This window comes from Cygnus olor, chromosome 9, assembly GCF_009769625.2.
Source record: "Cygnus olor isolate bCygOlo1 chromosome 9, bCygOlo1.pri.v2, whole genome shotgun sequence".
Taxonomy (NCBI): Eukaryota; Metazoa; Chordata; class Aves; order Anseriformes; family Anatidae; genus Cygnus; species Cygnus olor.
The window spans coordinates 19,117,632-19,139,754 of record NC_049177.1 but is presented as its reverse complement, the minus strand read 5'-3'; the positions used below and the strand labels follow the sequence as shown (position 1 = coordinate 19,139,754).

The window sequence follows — 22,123 nt, the reverse complement described above, 5'->3', positions numbered from 1 at the left end:
CTTTTGTTTTTTGTATACAAATATTTTAACTACAAAGCTAAAAAATAAACATAAATAAATTTAGGAGAAAAGCAGCCTTATTCTGGAAGCAGATTCGAGACGTCTCTTTCCAGACTACACGTGGGAGAACAGAACCGAAGGCTCTGTGAACTTCCGACTACCAGTTGCTCTAAGGCAGAGTAACATAACTCCATCCTCAAAGCTTTGTAACTTTCCCTTGCTAAATACAAAAGGGTCTTTTTCAGTGAAACAAAGTTAGCTTGTAAAGTCTTAGAACTCTGTTATGACAGAAGTTACAGTATTATTCAACATCATGGGAAACGCAATATTGACCATTCCAGAAATATGCCTCATCACATACCCTTCTCTGCTTAAATAGATTCAAAGAACTCAGCCAAAACTAAAAGAAGGAAAAGGCAAAATGTCTGTGGTAAGAACAAGCGAGGCACCTCTCCTTTCACTCAATGCTTCTCTATTACTGCTACGTAATCCTCATCAGCTTTATAAAGGCAAACTATAGAATAAGGAATGAGAGAGGTGGGGATGTTCAGCCTGAAGAAGAGAAGGAAACAGGGTGACCAAACTGCAGCTTTTCAATACTTAAAGGGGGCTTATAAAAAAGCTGGGGAGCGACTTTTTGCTCAGGCAGGCAAGGACAGGACAAGGGAGAATGGTTTTAAACTAAAAGAGGGGAGATTTAGACTGGATGTTAGGAGGAAATTCTTCATTCAGAGAGTGGGATGGGCTGCCCAGAGAAGCTGGGGATGCCCCATCCCTGGGGGTGCTCAAGGCCACGTTGGATGGGGCGTGGGCAACCTGATCTGGTGGGTGGCATCCCTATGTGGGTGCCAACCCCCTATGGCAGGCGGTTGGGACTGGGTGATCTTTAAGGTCCCTTCCAACCCAAGTTTTTCTATAATATAGCCAAAGACAAGCAAACAAACAAACAAAAAAAACACCACAAAAATCCCACAGTCAAGGTCTGTGATCCCTCCCCACAACGCATCAAGACTGTACCATACGGCTCACAAAACTTGACATTGTTTCAAGTAGACAATCTTATTTCTAACACTTAAGTCACAGGTTTACAGATCAATTGTACAAACCTTGAGTCAGATCCCCAGTGCATAGCATAGATTTTGGCTAAGTGACCTCTAAGCGTACGCCTTGTTCGCATTTGAATTCGACCCACTGAGTCCAGGCTTGTTGTGATCTAAAAATAAATAAAACAACCCCTGAGATACTGAGGACTATTTTTAATATACATGATAACTGAACACATTTCAACTCTGATTAAAAAAACAAAAGCTATCTTGGAATGCAATATAAAAAGAAGTATACTAGTATACAACCCAGGATTAATTCCACGTAACAACGGGGAAAAGAGATTTTTACAAAATAACATTCTTTATAATGGCTGTAACCAGAGCTTCAGAAATCTTTTGAAGATGTTACTATGCAATACTGAACCTAATTCAGATTATCAAATCTGAAAATTTTTGATTAAAACCAAGTGAAGAAAATCCTCCAATACTTACTGCACTGCTACTTTTTCAAGCATGGCAAAACTTCAAATGCCAGGTACTTTTGTTTCCAAAATACAGCAAAAAGACAATAATCCAAGTTTTTCTAAATATAGTAAATACAATTAACACACTCTATTGAGAAGGTAACTTGGAAGCAGGACATATTAAGATGGCGGGGTGGCGTTTTTTTGATTGGCTTGGATTTTCTGGTGTGGCTGTTTGTTGGTTTTTAATTAACTATATATTTATATGGTACATCTCCCACTTCTTGTTCCACCTTATTCTTTCAGTTACCAAACAAGAACATATTACAATCATAAACTGTAGGGTTGTGTGTTTTCTGTGTCCTTTTTTCTTTTTTAAATGTCAAGGAACAGCCTGTACACTGAATCAAGAACATACCTGAGCAAGAGTTGTGTCACTACATGCTTTCCTTGCATCCTGAAACAAAAGAACAGAAACAATTTGAATCTAAAACACAGCACTGAGCATCAAACTGAAGAGTAGAGAAGAAGAGGGACTTACAAAGAGTCATGTCCCAGTAACCTTTGAGTCTCTCTTTCGACAGAATACATGATTCAACAGCATTTGAAGCTACCTGAATGTTCCAGTGCCTACCCCTTTCCCTGTAACCCTTCCCTGGTGCTGCTCTGCCTGCTCAGGGGGCACTGAGCACCCAGGGAAGGAACTGATCCTGCTTTAAAAACAACCACTCACTATATATGGTTAACAGGTTTTGTGCTGGATGAGGCCCTTGTATTCACTCCCCTTGCCATCATCGCAGGTGTGACGACACCAGTTATGAGGGGCAGGATCTGGGGAGTGGGACAGACAGCAGGCTCACAGAAGCTTAAGCTGCTGCTGTATTTCATGCTAAATGAAGATAAATTATTCTACAATTTAATTCATTTCGTGGAAAGGATGGTGCTCGGATCTCCATACAGATGCTCTGGCTTCTTTCTTTACTTCAGACTTACTTTCTGTGTATTATTCAACCCTACCTAGAAGACAGACTTTATTTTTGTTTGCACGGTAAGAGGAACATACTGGGCACCTGAAACAGGAGAGCACTTCTGAGCCTAGCCTGCAATGCCCAGATTTTGCAAAACAGTTACAATTGCAAATACACAGCACTCCTGCAACTCAGACTCCAGTCTTTGAAAAACACAGACACACAGTCAGCAACCTCTTCTGAGAAGCATAGTTTAAAATAATTGGCTTAAAATCAGATACAAACTCTATAGTGCAAGTTAGAAATAAAACTATCAACAGAAATATTGAAGGATCAGCCACAAGAACCATCCTAATTCCCTGTAATTTCTCTGAATACCATCCAACTTCTGCAACCAACGAAGCATGCATGGCTGCCTTTACCACTTCGCGTGGCCCTCACCCCAAGAAAAGTGTCCTGTCTGTACACTAATGGTAACGTCATCGTTGAGAGGAGGAACAGAAACATTTACTTGCACATTTTGGAACTGAATTAATGCACTCAAACTAGACTCTTAAAACTTTTAAATATCTTGCTTGAGAGTTCCTTAATACAACAACTTTAATAACTTTTAGTGAGTGTTTACTTTGACTACCCTTTATAGCTTTTCTCCCAGAAAGTAAGCTTGAGAGTGGATTAAGTCATCTCAACTTATTTTTAAAATGTCTGAACTGTAGAAATATTTATAAAATGTTGACGTCTGGAATCAGGAGGGGTTTAAAATACCAGAGCAGTAAATCCCCTAGCACACAGGACTTACTTCACTCACAGGAAGAAACACGCTGGATTTTAAACAACTTTAATTGTTTAGTTTAGCTGAAACACTTGAAGATGTTCAACATAAAATTAATTCTGAATGGGATCTTAACAAAGCAACTTTTCTTAAAGAGAGCTATTAGCAACACCTGTACTTGAGGCTAGTACTTGCCATATGATTGGCAAATTTGCACGTAAAACAAAGTTTTAACAAGCCATTTTAATTCTCACATTTTAAATGTCTTTTCTACATACGCACCATCAGATTAAGACTTTTACAGATTTGTTTTTACAGATTTTTTTCCAAATTTGTATAGAATCATTGGTGTCATAGCACAAAAAATCAAAATGCCATCCGCTCCTGGAAGGCTCTCCCTCACTCTCTGCGCTTTGATCTGCACGTCTGTCAAGATGTCTCTCACTTTTAGCACACATGATCTTCTAATACCCTTCGCCCCGACTTGTTATGTCTAAGTTCTCGAAGTTTGCTGCTCACTTCTTTTTTTTTTTAAATCATAACCACAAAATTTGCAAACAGGCACACTCCCCTAGCAACAAAACGTAGTACACTTCCATAGGAAACAAAACATTTTGTTCAAGAGATGCTAGGAATGAGTTCCATTACACCAATGGCTTACTTCCTGATTTCTTTATTAAACAAATATTCTGAAAGTATTCAAACTCTGCATAATTTAAACGGGCGCAAGTAATAGAGATGATCTTTACACTTTATTCCTTTAAAAGGAGGAACTTTATCATAAAAAATAAGGAATTAGCAATTCTTACTCTGATCTGATTTCGCAGCTGCTCCGCCTCCTGCCGCAACTGTTCCAGCTCACTCATCTTGCTTCAGTCTCTATTCCTCACGCTCCACTGGTGAAGAAAACCTGCCAATAAAGAGGAGAAGTTTCAGTATCACACTGTTTATTGTTTTTTAAAAAGTAAAAGTACAAACTACAGGCCTATATTTATTCTGCCTATACGAAGGCTCCAAATAGATATTCCCTTTAGTACAGCGTCTAGTGAATTCAGTGAGACCCAAGGTACTGCTATTCCCGAATTACTGTGAAAAGTACAATTAAATTAAATGTATTTTGAATACAGAAGCAACTGTCAACAAAAACACCCGTAGTACTTTATGAAAACATTACGGAAGGCATTTGCATTTCAGCCTCGCTCTTCTCACCCACCCTGAAACCTCCAGGAATGTCAGACTTCACCCCAAGATGGCAACAGAGAGCAAAGGCTGAGGCGGTCGCTTTGAAACATTTAACTTTAAGCTCAACTGTGATACAAGCATCCTTCTACATGACATCCAAGGCGGTTTTCATTTTAAAGGTGAAAATCTTGAATCCTAGATTGCAGCTGAAATAGGTTTTCTGCAATTTTCTCCATATTTTCTCGGGCAAGACACAATGTAGGTTTCATTTCAAAAGCACGCACAGGGTGAGAAGGACTAATAATGATGGAAACACCCATAAAAGCAGCTTCATGTGGTTACAGCCCACAGCAGGTCTCATCTCAACAGGGACATAAAGTAACCTTAAGAGAAAAGGCCAAAAAACAGCGAGACCAGATGCAAGCACGATTTCAGTTTTTAGGTGTGGTGTTTTTTTGTTTTTTTTTTTTTAATCACATTTTGCACATGGTACTTCGCAGTATGTTGAACAATTTCCTCAGACCAATTTTCCTCTTTATCCTCAGTACAGCAGTGCAACCGAACACCACAAGGGAGACCCCCCAAGTCTACCCACATACACTCCAATAACCTCCCAGTGACAGGGGACCCAGCCAGTCTCTTGCTAGGGAACAAGCCAAGCACGTGTTTGTCTCTTTTTCCATGCCAGCAAAAGGACACCAGAAAGCCTGGGAGGTGGTGGGGCCGGGTCTCTCACTACGTTATCTTTAAAATAAACCAAGCACACTTCTAGCCTACAAAAGAAAGAAGAAAGCCAAGCTCCTACTCACAAAATGCAAACTGAGGGAGGAAAGAGAAGCTACTCCAAACGTTATTCTAAGCACTTTAATTTAAACACAAGAGAGAATACAGTAGTGTCCGCTTGATTTAACTCACTGAAAAATGACTGAAATAAAGTCTTTTTCTGAATAAACCCACCACCATATAAAACCGGATCACCTCCAAATCAAAAACATCCTACAGCAAGAGCACAGCGGTGACTTTGGTCTGACCAATACTTTCAGCTGTACCTAAGCAAACTGTGAAGTCCCTACCTTCCTTCACCTTCCTTAAGCCTATGCTCAGCTCACCTAGAAGACACCAGCGTCCATGTGTGAATATTCTAGGAGACTGTTTTATTTACCACCAATGTCCTATTTCAGTAGCCCAGATGCTTTAATGATGCTTAGTTCACAGCAGGCATAAAATTAATCAATACGCTGATGTCCAACTTCAAAACTGAAATGTTAAAAACCGCAATCACTTTAACATGCATGCTAATCAAATGCTTTTAGTCTTTGAAGTTTAATTTTAACACAGTTGATCAGAATACTGTACCACTACGAAATACAGTTCCAACAGTGTCAAATTTTCCTTTTTAAAATGTTTTCCCTTTTTTGTTCTAGAACCCACCCAAAGGTAGCACAGACACAACAAGGGACTCAAGTGTCTAAAGCAGGCAAGCATGATACCTGCCCTCGTCTCAGTAACCTCATGTGCTATTTTTAACAGAAGGTAAAGATTCCTAACAGAAAAGCTGATCTCTTTCTAATCTTCTGTGAAGGGAAGTTAGCTTCTGCTCTGTGATGTGCCACACACGTCAGTGCTCTGCAAACGGTGACTTCAATGCAGAGAATAATTCACCTTAAAGAAAGAGACGTTAATATTAAACCGGAAGCATGCATTGCTGGTCACAAGTAGGGGAAGTAAGGGCATCTTTTTATTGGCAGGTAAAATTGTGAATGTGTCAGAAATTTGGTCCCCAAGACCACTGATGACCATTCTGCGCTTCAACCATGAAGTCAGTGTTAATGACTTTAATGTCATTAGTATCAGCAGTGTTCATCCCTAGCACCACTTCCGTACGAAGCTGCACCAGCAGCTGGACAGCTTCAGATGGTGTTACCTGTACACACACATGGCCGTGTGGGCATCCTCCAACTTCTGAACCCTTCTCACTCACTCCTATTAAGCTTAAGAATCGATCCCTAAGCAAATTAAAGGACAATGACCTTTTTATTTTTTTAAGAAACCACTGTTAAAGTTGAAAAGCCCTGGCAGTATCGGCATGTTCTGAAGTCTGCAAGGTCACCAGTGCTACTGCTCAGTGGGAACATATCAGTGCTTTGAGGCCAGTCTATACCTCAACGAATACAGCCACTCCAAGTCACGCAAAATCTAGATTAATTCAAGCTAGAATAATCTGGTTTTAAAGTTCCTTTCCATTTTGCAGCGGCTGAACAGCAAACTCTTAAGCTATATACAAACACAGGGACACCACAGCACACAAACTCAGAGCTCAGTGCAACCACTGACCTGACGTGTACCCAGAGCTCTCTGCTGGCCCGGCTGGCTGCAGCTCCCACTGAGCTGCACACACGTTCAAATGATCACCCACCACCAAGTACTTAGCAGGACTGTGAGCATGATGCTTCCACTTGGGATTGTTTTTAAAAATCCACTATTCCGAGATGCCCGGAGGAAATTACAGAAACGGAGTGGGCAGAGAGGAAGCTCTCAGACTCCTCCCCAGACGCAGGATATCTCCGCAAGCAGCACTCCTGAGCTGCTGCCAGCACCTGACCGGTGCCACGATCCCAACAGCACAGTGCGAAGATCCGTGCACGCGTGGGCTTGTGTCTGCTTTGATGCTACTGGTGCGACAGAGACATGCTTGAAAACAGAAAACGACGGGAAGCCAGAGCCAAGGCGTAGCTGTGTGTGCAGACCACCACCCAGACGAGATGTACGTGCTGTGATCTTGGTTCTGAGCACACCAGCGAGGTGACCAGCCAGCTACGGCAAGAAGACGCGCTGAGGTGCCCGGTGGTAAAGGCAGATCAGGTACACCCTGTAAATCTCTCCGCTGCGAGGAGAAGCACGCCATCACCACAACCTTGAAGTAGACTATTTCCAAATGCTGCCAGCCATCAGATAAAAACCATTTGTTTTTTTATCAGATTAAATGCTGTGACTGCTTTCTGAGGGATTGCAAAGAGCAGAGGTGGTCTGTATCACAAATTCTTCTTCACACAACGGATTAGTGAAAACCTCCTCGGATTCAGATCTAACCCGGACAAGGGTTACACTGGACACGTCTGTTCTTCCCCTCCCAGAAAATGAAATGCTACCAGCCACGAAGGAGTACTGCTCCACAGCCTAGTAAACTCATTATTACAGACATGAACTTCCAAGCCATACCACGCTCAGATGTGCGCTCAACAAAGCCATCAGCGCCCTCACCACAAGCAGAAACGAAGCCATGATTCCTCTTGTCATCTCAGGGGACGGAGGGGAGCAGGATGTCTACTTCCCTAACTTACTAAATTTTTAATAAACGTCCGGACAGAGGAAGAATATTCTGAGTTAAATGAAATGCAGAACACCAGTGGAAGCTGCTTTTCAACACTTGCAGGTAGAAACACTTACAAAAAGGCCAGATGCTTCTCTTCGCATGCAGCCCACGATGCACTCTGAATAATGGCATCTGCTACGGTGAAGAGGCCTTGAGGGGATGAGCAGCAGGAAGTGGAAGAACTTTTTAATAATACTGCTAGCCAGGGGGTGCACCGCTGCTAATATCCAGAGCAATCAGGAAATGGGGTCAAGGACGCACCGCGCTTCCCATCAGAAGCGACAATGGGGCCCGTTGCGAGGAGCAGCTACGTGTAACCACGGCGGCACATCTTGGCCCCGTAACGCGGCGTCACTGGTAGGCTGCCCTGTGCCTCCGTGCGATTCCTCCTCCGTGGGCACGGATCAGCTAATTCAGTCACACCGAAATAAATTGCCCCTCCTCGAGGCAAACTAATTACCTAAGGATTCCACAGCACGGCCAGTGGCTTGACAGCCACGGCCAGGCTGAGCGCTCCAGAGATAAAATATCCCTTGCCCTGTTCCTGATTCAGTACCTGCATCACTTGCTAACGGTTTCATTCTTCGTTATATGGGCAGGCAGTGGCAAATTACCTGAAGTTCTCATCCTGAAGGTACTTTCTCCGTAACGCGTGGACTCAAACGAAGCTCTTCTCTCTGCAATGCTCACTCCAAATGCACTCGAGGACGTGCTGCATGGGGCCAGCCGGGTGCCTGCACAAACGGGGCTGTGGGGGCTCACCTGGGTGCCAAAAGGGAACTCCCAGCCCCCCTGCTCTGAGCTGGGCAGCTGAGTCAGGGCCAGGGAGCAGACTCGGCTCTGGAGAGCCAGGAAATGGGCTGATCCCTGGCAGATTGCTGGAAGAATAGTCAGGCGTGTAAGGATAGGAACCTTTAGTTCTACAAAGTAGAGCTATTTCTGTCTCGGAGAAGATTGCAGTTTACAAACTAAGATGTTAAGTAATTTGGTTTCTTTAAAAAAAAGAAAAAAAAATTGGCTTTTTCAGTTGCCACAGTAAGCTTAGCTTGTTCCCATGTAAAATCACCACACTGACAAGGGAAAAAAAAAAAACGACTAGAGGAGTGTAAATACGCTCCTCCCCACAACAAAGCACTGCTATTTTTGTACCAAATATAAAGAGACTAACGAGACAGAAAAAAGAACAGTCTGGCTGCCTGGAGTCTTAAAAGCTATCCACTGAAGGATTATTCAGGCAATAACTGGATTCTGGATCAAAAAAACAGTCTTTTAGAACTTAAATAAGTGCTTAGCTATACATACCAGCTCTCAACTTTTCAAGGCATATGCAGCAAGATCTCACAAGTGGTAAACACACAGCAGCAGAAAGTAAGACAGCAGGTTTCACATAGCTTTCATGTGATCATCCCTCCCAGTGATCACACAGGTGGCTAAACATAAGGAATGCTAACTATAGCGCTTCACTAAATATAGGAAAACGGCACCAGAAATACTCCAGATCTCTCTCAAGCGAGCTATATTGGTAGCTCACACAAATTGAAGCTTCACAAAACCTCTGCATGCTGAAGTCGCCTGGATCAAGCTACCTGCCTCTCTTCTGGAACAGATGACAGCGCACGCACGTTTTGCTGTCTCAACAGTGTTAGACGACGGGATTCTGTCTCCAAAGCTGAGTTCTGGCAGCATACAGAGTAATAGTTCATATATTCAGGACGTGCTGAAGAAGAATTTGATAAAACATTTCCTCATCTAGTGACACTATTCAAGACTTAGACAGCTCTGCCCATTCATTTATGTCTCCCCAAAGCCATGAATGGAGAAGAAAACTGCACAGGTTTTGTTTCCTATACTCTGAATGGAACAGATTGGACATACTCAAGAACTGCTCAACTTCTATAAACTTTGACAAACTAGACATAGCCTTACATAAAGTAAAATCTCTGGCTGCGTAACAGCCATTCAAAATAAATGCATCAATGTTATCCTGTAGTTACCTATAAACATATAAAAAAGTATTTTTATATTCACATATAAAAATATTCTAGTTTGAATTTTATATACGATAATCACTATTATAGAGCTGTTTGAAAATCACATGCTCTCCACCAAGTAAAATTAACTATTTAAGGTGTTTGGGTTTTTCTGTTTGTTTGTTTGGCACTGTTGTTGGCTGTATGTTGTCACTCAGACTGGCAGAATGGCTGAGGTTGGCACCTCTGGAATTCGCCTGCTCCAGCCCCCGCTCAAGCAGTGACACCCAGAGCAGGCTGCCCAGGACCATTCCGGGAGGTTTTGAAGATCTCCAAGGAGGAGACTCCACAGCCTCTCTGGGCAGCCTGTGCCGGCGCTCCGTCACAGACACAGCACTGAAGTGCTGCCTGGTGCTTAGACAGAACTTCCCGTGCTCCAGTTTGTGCTAAAGCTAAATACTCCGAAATGCAAGCAGAGAGAGGCCTGACATCGCAGTACGCAAGGCCTGTCACTGTGCCACTGTGTGCTTTCTCCTTCTCTCTCTCCACCCAAACCTCCTCAGTGCATTTCCTTCCCTTCTGTACCTCTAACAAATACTTCACGTTAGCTGCAGCGTAACATCTCAGATAATTCAGTAAAGAAGCAGAGTAATGATCAATTAAAATAACTAACATTCAAAAAATAAGTTTGGAAATCCTAGCCAAATCCTTTCCTTAAGGCTAAGTCTTTCTATTTTCATTCTGTAGCCCCGGCGCGCTGCTGCCCAGCTGTCGGAGCGCACACATCGGTGTAAAGCAGGGCTCTCCAGCGTTTCACAGGCCTCCGGTTTCCCCAAGAACAAAACAGGAAACGGGCCTGGGTGTGACCTTGTTCTCTGAGGTCACCGCTATTGTTGCACTTCTGCACATTTTGGAAGTGTTTTAAAGCGATATGTCTCCATTATAGCTTTGGTACAAAAACAGGAAATAATCAACCAACGCCTCTAAGAGGAAGAGGACTAGCAGAACTTATTTAAACACCCATTTCTCTACCAGACACCATGCTGAATTTGAAGGAACTGTTGAACGTATGTGCTCAACACTTGGTGTACAGCTGGAAAGCACAGGTGACAAAAGAGACCCACGAGCAACAAAAAAAATCATCGGGGTAAGAAAATAGCCTCGCCTCTTCGGGTGCGACTCCAGCAGGCGGCACGCAGCGACGTCAGGGGCACAAGGCCGCCGCCAGCCGCGTGGCTCTCGCAGGTTCGGGCTGGAGATGTTGGGTGCTCGCCTTCCTGCAGCCACACACTCACACCCCTCCACATCAGGAGGAATGTCAGCCTCTGTCGTTGTACGCACACGGCTACTGAGCTTGTGGTTTTCACCTAAGTTTGGAGTAAAGCCTGGCACAAGAAAGAGTTCCTATTTACTGCAATAACTGCCCGGAAATATTAACAGAAGCAGCTTTAGTCAGTCAAATACACCTGTGAAAGTTCACCTTCGGAATCCAGTACTGCATCAGCCCGTAGTGGTTGTCACTACTACAGGGGAGCAGAGGAACCGGCAGCTCGAACACACCTCACGCAGCGCTGCTGGGTTTCAGCCGCCGCCACCCGAGCCGCGCGGGCACACGGCGCACAGCCTGCCGGCGAGCTCCCGCCGCGCGCCTCCTCCGCCGATCACCGCCTCGATTACGGTCTCCACGGAGGACAAATAGATTGACAATGCCGAGCTCGTTGACAGCAGCCACAAAATGTGCAAAGGAAGTCACAGGGTAGACATTAGAGTGAAATAAAAAATTATCAGTGACTTTTAGTCTTATACATGCAACAGGTTGCCGGCTTACTAGAGCAGTGTCTTAGGCTGAGAGACATGAGAGTTTATTTCTAAAACCCATCTTAAGGTCTAAGCCAAGTACATTTGTAAAACAACCCCAAACCCCTTACTCTTCTTTGCCAACACAAGCTAGATTCTAGAAAAAACAAGAAATTCAGTGTTAAGCACAAGGCTGACAAAAGCACAGGAAGAAGGAATTTTTAAACATCATGAATATTTCATGGTCCAAAATAGTGATTTTTCTAAAAGTAGCATTCTTGCATTTTATATTCATGATGTCACTTCCAGGTCAAAACATTTCCGCATGTAAGCAAAATTTCTTTAATCACACTCCCCGCAACCAGAAATTCACGTGAAATTCACGTTATGCTCCCTTGTGACAAAAATGACTTGCACTGAAAATCTGGTTCAGTGACCCCAGAGCACTCCCCTGCTGGATGAAGCGTCATTGGGTTTGCAATTCAAAATGTCTAAGACTGAAGCAAAAAGATAAAACCCTAATTAATGAGACAGAGACAGTTCCAGTCCAACTTTTTCCTTGGAAAGACAAGTGGACGCACGCAGAGTGGGCCACGTATGAGTTTATTGCCCTCTTCAAATACTCAGCTATACCCAAACACTACTCCATCAACTTGTCCAGCGCACTTTTCCTAGCAAAGAGAGGACAGTTCAAAGCCATTTTGAAATGGCTTATATTTAAATCCATCTCAACAAGCTGGATTTTGGACTTTAAGAAGCTGGTGCACTGGTACTTACCAAATTGGCACAGGACCCTTTCACTTAGCAGGGCCAAGCAGCAATGGGCACGTAAAATCTGGTGCGGTACCCCCACGCACAAAGCACTACCCGAGCAGCCCCCTGTTTTCTAAGCGTGCGCAGGCTGCACAGATACATAACAGGCACTAAGCACACAGCAGATTTAAGGCTCAAAGTCAGTGAAGATGCACGTTTAGAGAAACGAATGCTGTCAACAAGAAAAGTGCCTGGGTTCCACCAGATTGTTCACCTGACTGAAGTAATTCCTGGCTGACAGTTTTTCAAAGTAGCGCGTATTCGCACACTTCAGGAGCAGAAAGCCCAGCAGTACCAGCTACACATACACATTGCTTCCTTTCAAACGCATCAACCAGCTTGGAAAAAAAACGCATTTGATCTATAGATAGGCTTCTGCACCCTTCCCTCCTCCTCACCATTCAGCCCTACACACACGCTCCCTTGGTACCGGAGTTACAGCGAGGCATTATGCAGCTCACATAATTACGCAGCTGTAACGTTTAGCATACAGCTGTACTCTTTCAGAGGAAAACAAGGGAATATAAACATTTGGGTTTTACACTGATTATCCATAGATCAGATAAAGCTATTGCCCTCATGTCTCATTTTGATTTTGCTTTTGGTTCACAACACGTTTCTGGTCAACAATTTGTGATTCTAAGCCACAAAAATTAAGCCGTCTCCCAGACTAGAGTTGAGGCTACTTTAGTAGTTTGTATATATATAAATATTTTTTTTTAAGAGATGACTACTACCATAGGCCTTTAACATCACAGCACCCCTGAATGACTGGAAAACCCATACTAGAAAATGAAGGGTGTTTTTCACCCTTCCTAATGCACATATGGGATTAAGAGTACGCAGACGGTGTAGCTACTTCACGTACCACTTGTGATGAGACGCTATTTCATATATCGAACGTATCCTCTCTGGAACTACTCTTGATGCGTCTCATGCAGCGTTGCCATTCCAAAAAAAAGAAACTACACTGAATGCTTAAGGAAGATGCTATGTATCACTGTGCTTTTGAACTATCTTCACAATCACAGGGTTCTCAAAATAACGCCTGTCTTTATAGTAAGAGTATTTTTAACGCATTGATTATATCTAGCAGAAAACTTCTAGACAAGATAAAAACCTTTCTTATAAAAAAACCATCTAGATAAAGCTGGCATTATACTAAAAGGAAGTTGTAAATCAAGCTTGTAATTCATTCTTTTTCACACTTTTGTGATGCATTAAAATCCAAACGTATTTTTAGAGTCCATGTCCCAAGATGCAAGAAGAAAGAACAGATACATTTAGGTAACATTAATTTACAGAGTATAGTCGCCGAAAGTCAGAGATTACCTAACTGGCTGTCGGAAAAAAAATGGTCCTAGATGAAGTTTCCAACAGAAGAGGATGGAAGAAAAAAATGGAAGGAAGGAAGTACAACACTCCCACTAGGAGCAATCTTCTCAAAAGCGTAACAGTTTAAAAAAAAAAAAAGAAAGAAAAAAAAGAGGGAACTACTTTTTTATGGAAGCATGACACTCCTTAGGTTATAAATAGCAGGATTCCCCTGTGGAGGCAAAGCCTACGGTTACAGGCAGGAATGTATTTGCCAGGCACTGTGGCCACAGAAGAGCGCCTGGGTCCACAGCGTGCTTTGCCAGAGGTTATCTTCCCAACCCACTGAAACTTCTGCTCTCATAAATACTTCCCACGTATCTCAGTCAAAGAGAGCTGGGTCAACAACAACCTGGTGAAGTGCGCTGCCTCGGCTTCTAACCCTCGCCAAGAAGCAGGCCCTGTTCTCGTAAATCTTCTCCTTCTACAATCTGGGATGCACACTCGATGATTTTTGAGGGTTTTTTCAGCATTTGTGGCCCAAAGATCAGTAAAATTGGCTAGATGTTCTTAAACTCCCAGTTCCAGAAGCTGAGTGGAGAGCAAAAATGCTCTGTGACTCAATGAAAAAGCAAACATTAGCAGTACCGCTGAAACTCCTGAGTAATTTAACTGTTTGCTTAGGACCTTCGCCTTTCAGCTGTCATCTTGTGAAAGTTACTGTGAAAGTCTGCGACGCAGGGTCGCACTGCTTCTGCGGAGATTGAGAGCAGAAAATTGCTCCAGCTCCTGAATTAACACCACTGGCAAAAGTCAATTTTCTTTTCTTCCTTTCATCCCTTTTTAAAGTGCATGTTTTACTTTTGATGCCACCTATTAGCCTTTGAAATGAAATATAATGGATGACAGTGAAAAAAAAAGCAGTTTTAAATGGCTTCCTGTCCCCTGCTCCCTGACCTGCCCCAAGTTGCTGCTTCCTACTGAAGCCAGGGGAGTCGTGCTGAAGAGCTGCTGTAGTGGGGTAGTCATTTGTAGGGCTTTTGCTTTGGATTTGTAGTGCACCTTACCCTGCTGTGCTAAAACAATCCAGCTCTCTCTTGTGGGCTGTTCCCTAGATAAAAGAGTTTCCCCTTTTCTGTTGCGTATCTTGGAGATAAAGACTGTGTTTGCAGGGCCCAACACAGTAGTAGTACTTCCTGGCCACCTCATTCTCTGTGCTTCGGATATTTTTTTGTTTAGATACCTTGCTTCCAGGCTAACAAAAGACTCTAGAAAGAGCAACCACAAAGGAGAAGTTCCTTGCCCTACAAGCGGCAGAGAGCAGCAGTACTTAAAGGCAAGTAATGCCCTATGCAACGCAGCAACACCGCCGTGGGCGCCGCTGCTCTTCTGCCCTAGCACGGCTAGGGGCAGCCAGCACCCTGCCATCTCCTTCCTACCTCTGCAGCGGAAGGAAACCGTCACCAACATTATCAGTTTCTTGACATTCTAGATCATCTAGACCTTAATGTCTTCCTGGAGATGTTCTACTTCCTTTGCTTCCCACCGCCAAAATGCAAATGGAAAGGAAAGGACTCCACTTTACATTCTAATATACAAGATAAACACCTTTGCTTAAACCTACTTTGTATTTTTTTTTTGGTGGATGGGATAGGGAAGCTTAAGCTTTGGTGTTTTTTTTGGTGGAGGGAATAGGGAAGCTTTAATAGAATAACCCTACTTAAAAGCTAATTTACTGTAGGATTATTAATTTTTAGTACATTATATTGCGCTGTCAAAATCACCAAAACTGATCAAAGGCACTAGATACACACTAAGGCTCCAAATATACAATGTGTTAAAAGAGATTTTGACAAACATTGCATCTATATATGCAGTCTGAATATTTATTTCAGCTCTGAAACAACTAAGCTCAATTTAAATCAAGAATCTGAAAGAAAATGTCTTCCTTTTTTAAACTAGGGATAAAATTGGTTTACATGAACAATCACCTAAAGCCATTAGTCGACAGAAAGGGCCACCAGAAGAAGACTCCAATCCAATATTATTTCTTTTAATTAAATCAACTTTAGATACTAAATGTGTTTTAACCATTTTATACATCTTGAATGAGCATCTATAGTTTTAATGCAAGATTTCAAATGCATACAAGTAAGTCAAAAATTGCTTTTTAATTTCCATCCAAATAGAAAATGACACAAATACAACTTATACGAGCAGTGATTAGTGCAGCAGGAAAAAAAAAAAACAACTAATAGAGGGCAGCAAAAAATGTCTGCACGCATTAACCCAGCAAGAATGGTCTGAATTTTGGGGTAGACCTGTGTAGTGCCTGGAGTTGGATGCGATGATCCTTGTGGGTCTCTTCCAACTCAGGATATTCTGTGATTCTATGATTCTAAGAATCAGAGCAAGTTATCCTGAAGCTGCTTAGGTGCTCTACTCAAGCGCTGGCAGAGCAGGTGGGCATGGCTCGTGCTCCGGGACATCCGAGTGCCAAGAGGCGCCCACAGCACCTTCTGAAATTCATGCGGCACTCCCAACGGAGCAAACTAGGATGCTTTGCCAGTTGGTTTCAAAAGAGAATCTCAGTGCAAACTGCTTCAGGGTGCGTGCTCTGATGCCCATGTGGTGGGTCTGGCTTTTTAGGGCAGTAACAAGTAAACTCAATTTCACCTGCAGGAGCCCCTGCACGCAGACCTGCAAGCGGAGATGCCAACCACCTGAACTGGCAATTGCACTGCGAGAGCAAACCTAACGCCACCAGGTGTTGTTCTCAGAGCCAGCTGCAAGGAGGTTATTTGTTCTTTTCAAAGACGCCAAGCCAGTCATCGAGAGCAGCTCCAAGATCTTCAGTCCCATTTGAGAAACATTCAATCCTAAGATTTATGATGTTGTTTAAAATGAAAGTCATACAAATATAATTTAAATCTTAACATTACTCAGCTCTTTTAATAGTGTTTCAGAACAGCAGCACTCGCTATGACTCAAACACTTGGCTTATGTTGAAGGTCCATATGATTAATATTTGCCTGACATCCAACACAAGAAGAAGGAAAAACTAGGTTTGCTAATTTGTACAAACTCTATCTTACCTCAAAATAACTAATTTTATGTGATAGGTGGGACCTGAACAGGACTTCTGCTCTACATTACAGCCAGGTACGTCCTTCTCTCCCCTACTTTCCAGGGGAAGCCCTTCCACGTGGCAACAGCCTGCAAGAGTTATAGTAATTGAACCAGAATTTGCTTTACTGTATGTCAGCGTTTCGCATGCTTTTGGAAGCTGAGACATCTTAAAGGAAGTGAAACTGTCTTCACTGACATAGCTGCTTGCTATTAGATGGCCATCTATATATTTTTATTTATTTATTTTTTAATTAAACCTTCAGATCAGCTCTCATTCATCTGCATAGGATGGCATTTCCCTACACTAACTGCAGCAACTCCTGATGATCAGACCTTTAAGCAACATAGATGGCCTCCAAGCTGAGATCTGTTCAAAACCTGAAGGAGTTCACCTCTTGGTCTTTTCTTCTTTCAGACTCTCCAAACCTGGAACATTTTGTTGTTCACACACTGCTGAGCATATCAGCACAACCCTAAACAGTGGAGATCTTTTGAAATTACAAGTTGCAGCTTTGTATAGCAGTGCCTCTTGTTATCTAGAAAGCTCTATGAAGCTCTCTGCCCTAGTATCAGATATCAAACCACAACCTTAGGAGAACTGCATATGTTCTTGGTTTTCATGATCATTCGCTTTAGTTCTGTTTAGCATCTTTCACATAAATTCTATTACAAAACACCAGGTTACAAAATACAGAAGTTTCACACAAGAACACGACAACAACCTTAATTACACACTTCGGCAGATGAAATAAGTGACAAGTCTGCACCCAATTAAAGGGAAGAAAAATGTTGTTGGAACTAAACATTTTTCTTCATTAGCAACATTATGCTTACTTTCTAAAAAGCATGCTCGAGGCACTCAGGAATTGCATTAATCTGCGTATCGATGTTCTCAGACACTGTTAAGTAAAAAACATGATCACTGCATTATCACTGTCCGCAAGTATCTACATTCCATGAGCAAGCGCTGCGTGACAAGCCCAGAGACTCTGGATTTCTTACCAGCTTGATGAGACTTTTTAAAGTGACTCCTGAGATTAGAAACAATAAATCAAGTGACCCCGTCTTCAGTGACACGCAGTCTTAATTTATGACCGTGGCAGAGAAGACAGTAACTGAGGAAGATTTACGATACACTGCATAGTTGTGTTTTTTTTATTTCTTGTTTCACCTTCAAGATCCTATATTCATAAATTCTGTGGCATTTTAAAGGTTGCGTAATGTTCTAGGATGGAACTAGGCACAATTCAGTACTCAGAAATATTTTGCAAGGTTTTCTAATGATGTTTTTGAATCCCAGGTTTTTCTTCAGAAACTGTGTGGAAAACTAAACTACTTGAACAAATTAAACACTAGATATATTAGTGCTCAACTAAAGAACACTAAGACACAGTTGAAACTTTCATTATCCAACATAAATATAACAGATTACATTCGAAGCCAACTATCTTCCACTTCAGATTTAAATGGCCTGAGCCATTTAAATGCCTGATGTCAAGACCAACTTTTCAAGCGCTTGGGGAAGGGCTAAACATTAGAGCACCAGTTATTTGCTGTGCCACTTCAACCACGCCAACTCTCAGAATACAGAGAAATTCATCCCTACATCACGAAAATGTGGGTTTCCTGTTTAACAGAAAAAAGGTATTATATAGTCTTAACTCTCAAAATATTAAACTGTTTAACTCATCTACACCACCGACTGTAAAAACTATCTATTTTGAAGAATACATAATTGAATATTGCCTGTATTTACTGTATTAAACACAATGAGATTTTATATTTGTATAAGTTATATATATGTATACAAAATAACCTCCCTCTTTTTCCTAGCCCTCTTCTTCCAAGATAAAAATCAGCCTGGCCTGTGGAAGCACAAGTTAACTTCACCACTGTTATCACACACAAAAATCACAAGCACTGCAGAAAAAGCACTGAAGGCTGCCATCCCACTAGAAGACTTCATAATTTTAGGTGTGGGTTTTTTTTTTTAATTTGTTGATATTATTATTAACATTACTCCTGGGTTCTCCCAGTTTTCACCACTAGTTCCATCTATTGTGCCTGTCATCTGACCGTCAGATGAGCGATCACCTTTTACATCACTGCCAACGTTTCCACCAGCAGTCAGTGCAGTTTTCGGTTTTCCCCTGCGCGCCGAGATGACTTTGCAGGCGCACGTCCCCACGTATTCCCACCGCCACCGACTCCCTGCCACAACCACCGGCATCTCCGGACCCCCTCGTTCATAGACAAAGCCCAGGCAGGTGTGGCAGGCACACCGAGCCCTCTGGCCGCAGCTCCACGGTGCAGAGGAGCCCTGCGAACCAGCAGCGAGCTGTGCCGGCAGAGACGCAGCAACCATCGGGAAGCACTTAGTGCCACGCAGCTGCCCTCGTCTCTCAGCCCAGATTCTCGGTAGAAAACAGCCGAAGGTTTTTCAAGGAAGAGACTGAAGCAGAGAGCAGAACTAGAGCGCAGAACTGGACTGCACGCAGAAAACCCACCAGACTCAGGAGGCTCTGCCTCACAGCTCTCCCAACGCCTTCCCAGGGGTTTTGGCAGCTGGTTACCTGCCTGGTCCCTCCGGAGCGCTCTGCCGACCTCTCCCCTCCCCTTCCCAACGACAGGGCAGGAGCTGCTCTCAGAGTGTGTCACAAATTGATGACTGATAATCAGATTAAACTCTAAGCAATTTTTTCCTCAGCTCATACTTCGCTTTGAGACGTACCACGCTCCTACTTCAGGACTGAAAATGAGCCTGGAAAAGCACCTATTTTCCGGGCTGCAACAACTGGCCTAATAAAAGGCACGACGTCTATCGCCTGCCTGTACAGGCAGCACGAGGAAGCAACGGGAGGCTTATAATGCTCGCGTAGCATTACAACATGAACCGAACTTGTTGGTTTGAAGCAATTCAGGCCCTTTTCACAGTTTCTGGCGGAGATGAAAGTAAAAATTTAAGAAGGCAATGACCTCTGCGATAAGCGCAGGCAAAAAAAAAAAAAAAAGATTTAATAAAATAAAATAATAAAATAAAATAAAATATCTGGCTGTGGAGACAACGAGGTGCCAGGCAGCGGGTGCCGGCTCACCCCTCATGACTTTGCATTTTTTTGGCATTTTCCCCGGGGCCGGGCAGCACCGCGGGTCCCCCCGTGCCGCCCCACGGCCGCTCCCCACCAGGGCAGGGCAGGGCAGGGCGAGGTCCCGGGGCCCCAACCCCGCCAGGCGCCGGGCAGAGAAGGGGCACAAGCAGCGAGCAGCAGCGGGGCGCCTTCCCCCGCCCACAGCCCCGGGCCCCCCCCAGGCGGTGCCGGTGCCCCCCGGCCCCCCTCCGGCCCCTCGGGCCGGGCCCCCCCGGGGCGTTACCTGCTGGCGGCGGCGCTGGGGCCGCTGCTGGCGGCGACGCCCGGCTGCGCGCTCCCCCCCCGGGGCCGGGCCCTGCCGCCTCCTCCTCTTCCTCCCCGTCCTCCCCCTCCTCTTCCTCCCCCCCCCCTCCTCCTCCCCGCGCCCCGCCCGCAGCACGGAGCCGCCCGCCAGGGGCGGGGCAGCGCCGGCCGCGGGGCTCCCGCGGGGCTCCCGGGCGGGGTCGGGGCTTCCCCCAGCACCGCCACCGGGCCCGGCGCCTCCCGGGCGGCCGCCGCTGCCCCGCTCCGCGGCCCCGGGAGGGACCGAACGGGGGGTGGTGGCCGCCGCCGCCGCCGCCCTGAGGGCTCTGAGGGCCCCGGAGCCCCGCGCCCCGGCGACCGGGCGCGCCCCGCGGGGCCGTACCTGCGGGCCGGGCGGTGGCGGTGCCGGTGGCGGTGCCGGTGGCGGTGCGGGCCCGCGGGTGTCACCGAGCCGCCGCCGCCGCCTCCATGGCGCTCGGTCGCGGCGCCCGGAGCTCCTCCCCCGCCCGCATGGCCCCGGCCGCCGGGACGGGCCGTTGCCATGGCTGCGCTGCGCTGACGTCAGAGCGCTTAAAGAGGCAGCGCCCCGGCAGCCAGGCGGCGGCTCCCGCAGGAGCTGAGGGCCTGCAGGCCTCAACATCCCCCTGTGGCAGATTTTACATTGCCACAGCCGCTGCGCAGCGGGAGATCTTACATTTGTGTCACAAATACTGTGGAAAAGCACCCGCCGAGCTATCAGTGTGACCACTAAATGCCGCTAATGGCCGTACATACGCAGAGCAGCCCATGGCCGCACACCCCGTAACGCACTGCAATAAAACAGCCCGCTGCTTACCTCACGTAGGGCCTTAAATCACTCACCTACATCCCCCAAACGGCCCAAATTAATTACCTCAGTGACTTTGTCCTGGTTGTGAGGTCCCGCTTTCCCTCGTGGCACCGCATCTGGCCTCCGTTTGCTCGAAGGACAGCTGTCAGTCGGCAACGTGTTTGCTTTTAGTGAGTGCTCACGTGGCAAAAATCAACAAGGAATGGGCTTTATGTCGTTGCACCACAGTTGAAAAGGAAAAAAAAAATCTTTTTTCGGAGTCGCTGTATCGCTAAAAGTTGCTTGACTTTTCATAAAAGGGATAAATTGGTACAAAGATAGTTCTCCCTTAAACTAAGCTTGTTCCCTTACATTTTTCTTAATTCAATCTTCGGATCTCAGAGCAGTGATTACTGACAAGATGCAGTCCCAGAATGAGCATATCATTCCTCATCTTTTCTTTTGAAACTGCTCTGGAAAATCGCAGGCAGTAAACAAAGCCCCCGAAAAGTTCAGATGGTATTTAGGTAGTTACGTATTATGAAATTATCAGTCTTAGTCCTTCCAGTAGAGCAAATTAAAACATTTTATAAAAATTACATAATTTATCCTCATGACTCATTTGGGAGACGGGGAACTTTCTTCCTTAGCAGACTGGGAAAATGAAGCACACAGGACATGGGTCTCAGCAGGGGAACTCAATCTTGCAGGAGTGGCATTGCTGCAGCTGTGATGGTCCAAGGCTAAGAGCAAAGCAAGGTTTGCAAGAAGGAATATCCTTTCTTAGACAAATTGGTACAAATAAAAGAAATTGCCTCTCCCTGTAAAACTCATCTCACCTATTGAGAAGTCTGCTTAGTCATTTATTACAGAAAGAAGTTATGAATTCCTAATGAAACAGAAATCCCCAGTCCTGCTAGTGGCAATATTTTACAGCCAGCCTTTATCCATTTTTGTTTCTCATCACTGGTTTCAGATGCCAAACCCTACTCTGCAAAATGGAGCTACCCCAATGGAGCTTTTCTTATGCCAGTTCAGTTCGGCAATATGCTATGTATTATTTCAGAATTTATAAAAGGAATCAATTTGTTCTGC

General features: G+C 44.5%; 1 protein-coding gene across 8 annotated transcripts in view; it reads right to left on the bottom strand.

Moving 5' to 3' along the window:
• The window catches only part of GNB4 (G protein subunit beta 4), a 58,358-nt gene that overhangs the window by 8,606 nt on the left and 27,629 nt on the right, over positions 1 to 22,123 (bottom strand). For 2 of the 8 annotated variants that reach the window (XM_040566854.1, XM_040566855.1), the window contains exons 2-4: positions 4,060 to 4,160; positions 1,929 to 1,967; positions 1,107 to 1,213 (exon numbers count right to left, since the gene is read on the bottom strand). In XM_040566854.1, coding sequence (XP_040422788.1) covers positions 1,107 to 1,213; positions 1,929 to 1,967; positions 4,060 to 4,116 — 203 coding nt within the window. In that variant the 5' untranslated portion in view covers positions 4,117 to 4,160. Of the gene's footprint in view, positions 1 to 1,106; positions 1,214 to 1,928; positions 1,968 to 4,059; positions 4,161 to 5,509; positions 5,646 to 8,419; positions 8,439 to 11,335; positions 11,355 to 20,200; positions 20,316 to 20,602; positions 20,753 to 21,112; positions 21,132 to 22,123 lie in introns of those variants that run through there. The other 6 variants (XM_040566856.1, XM_040566852.1, XM_040566851.1 and 3 more) reach the window with 6 other exon arrangements.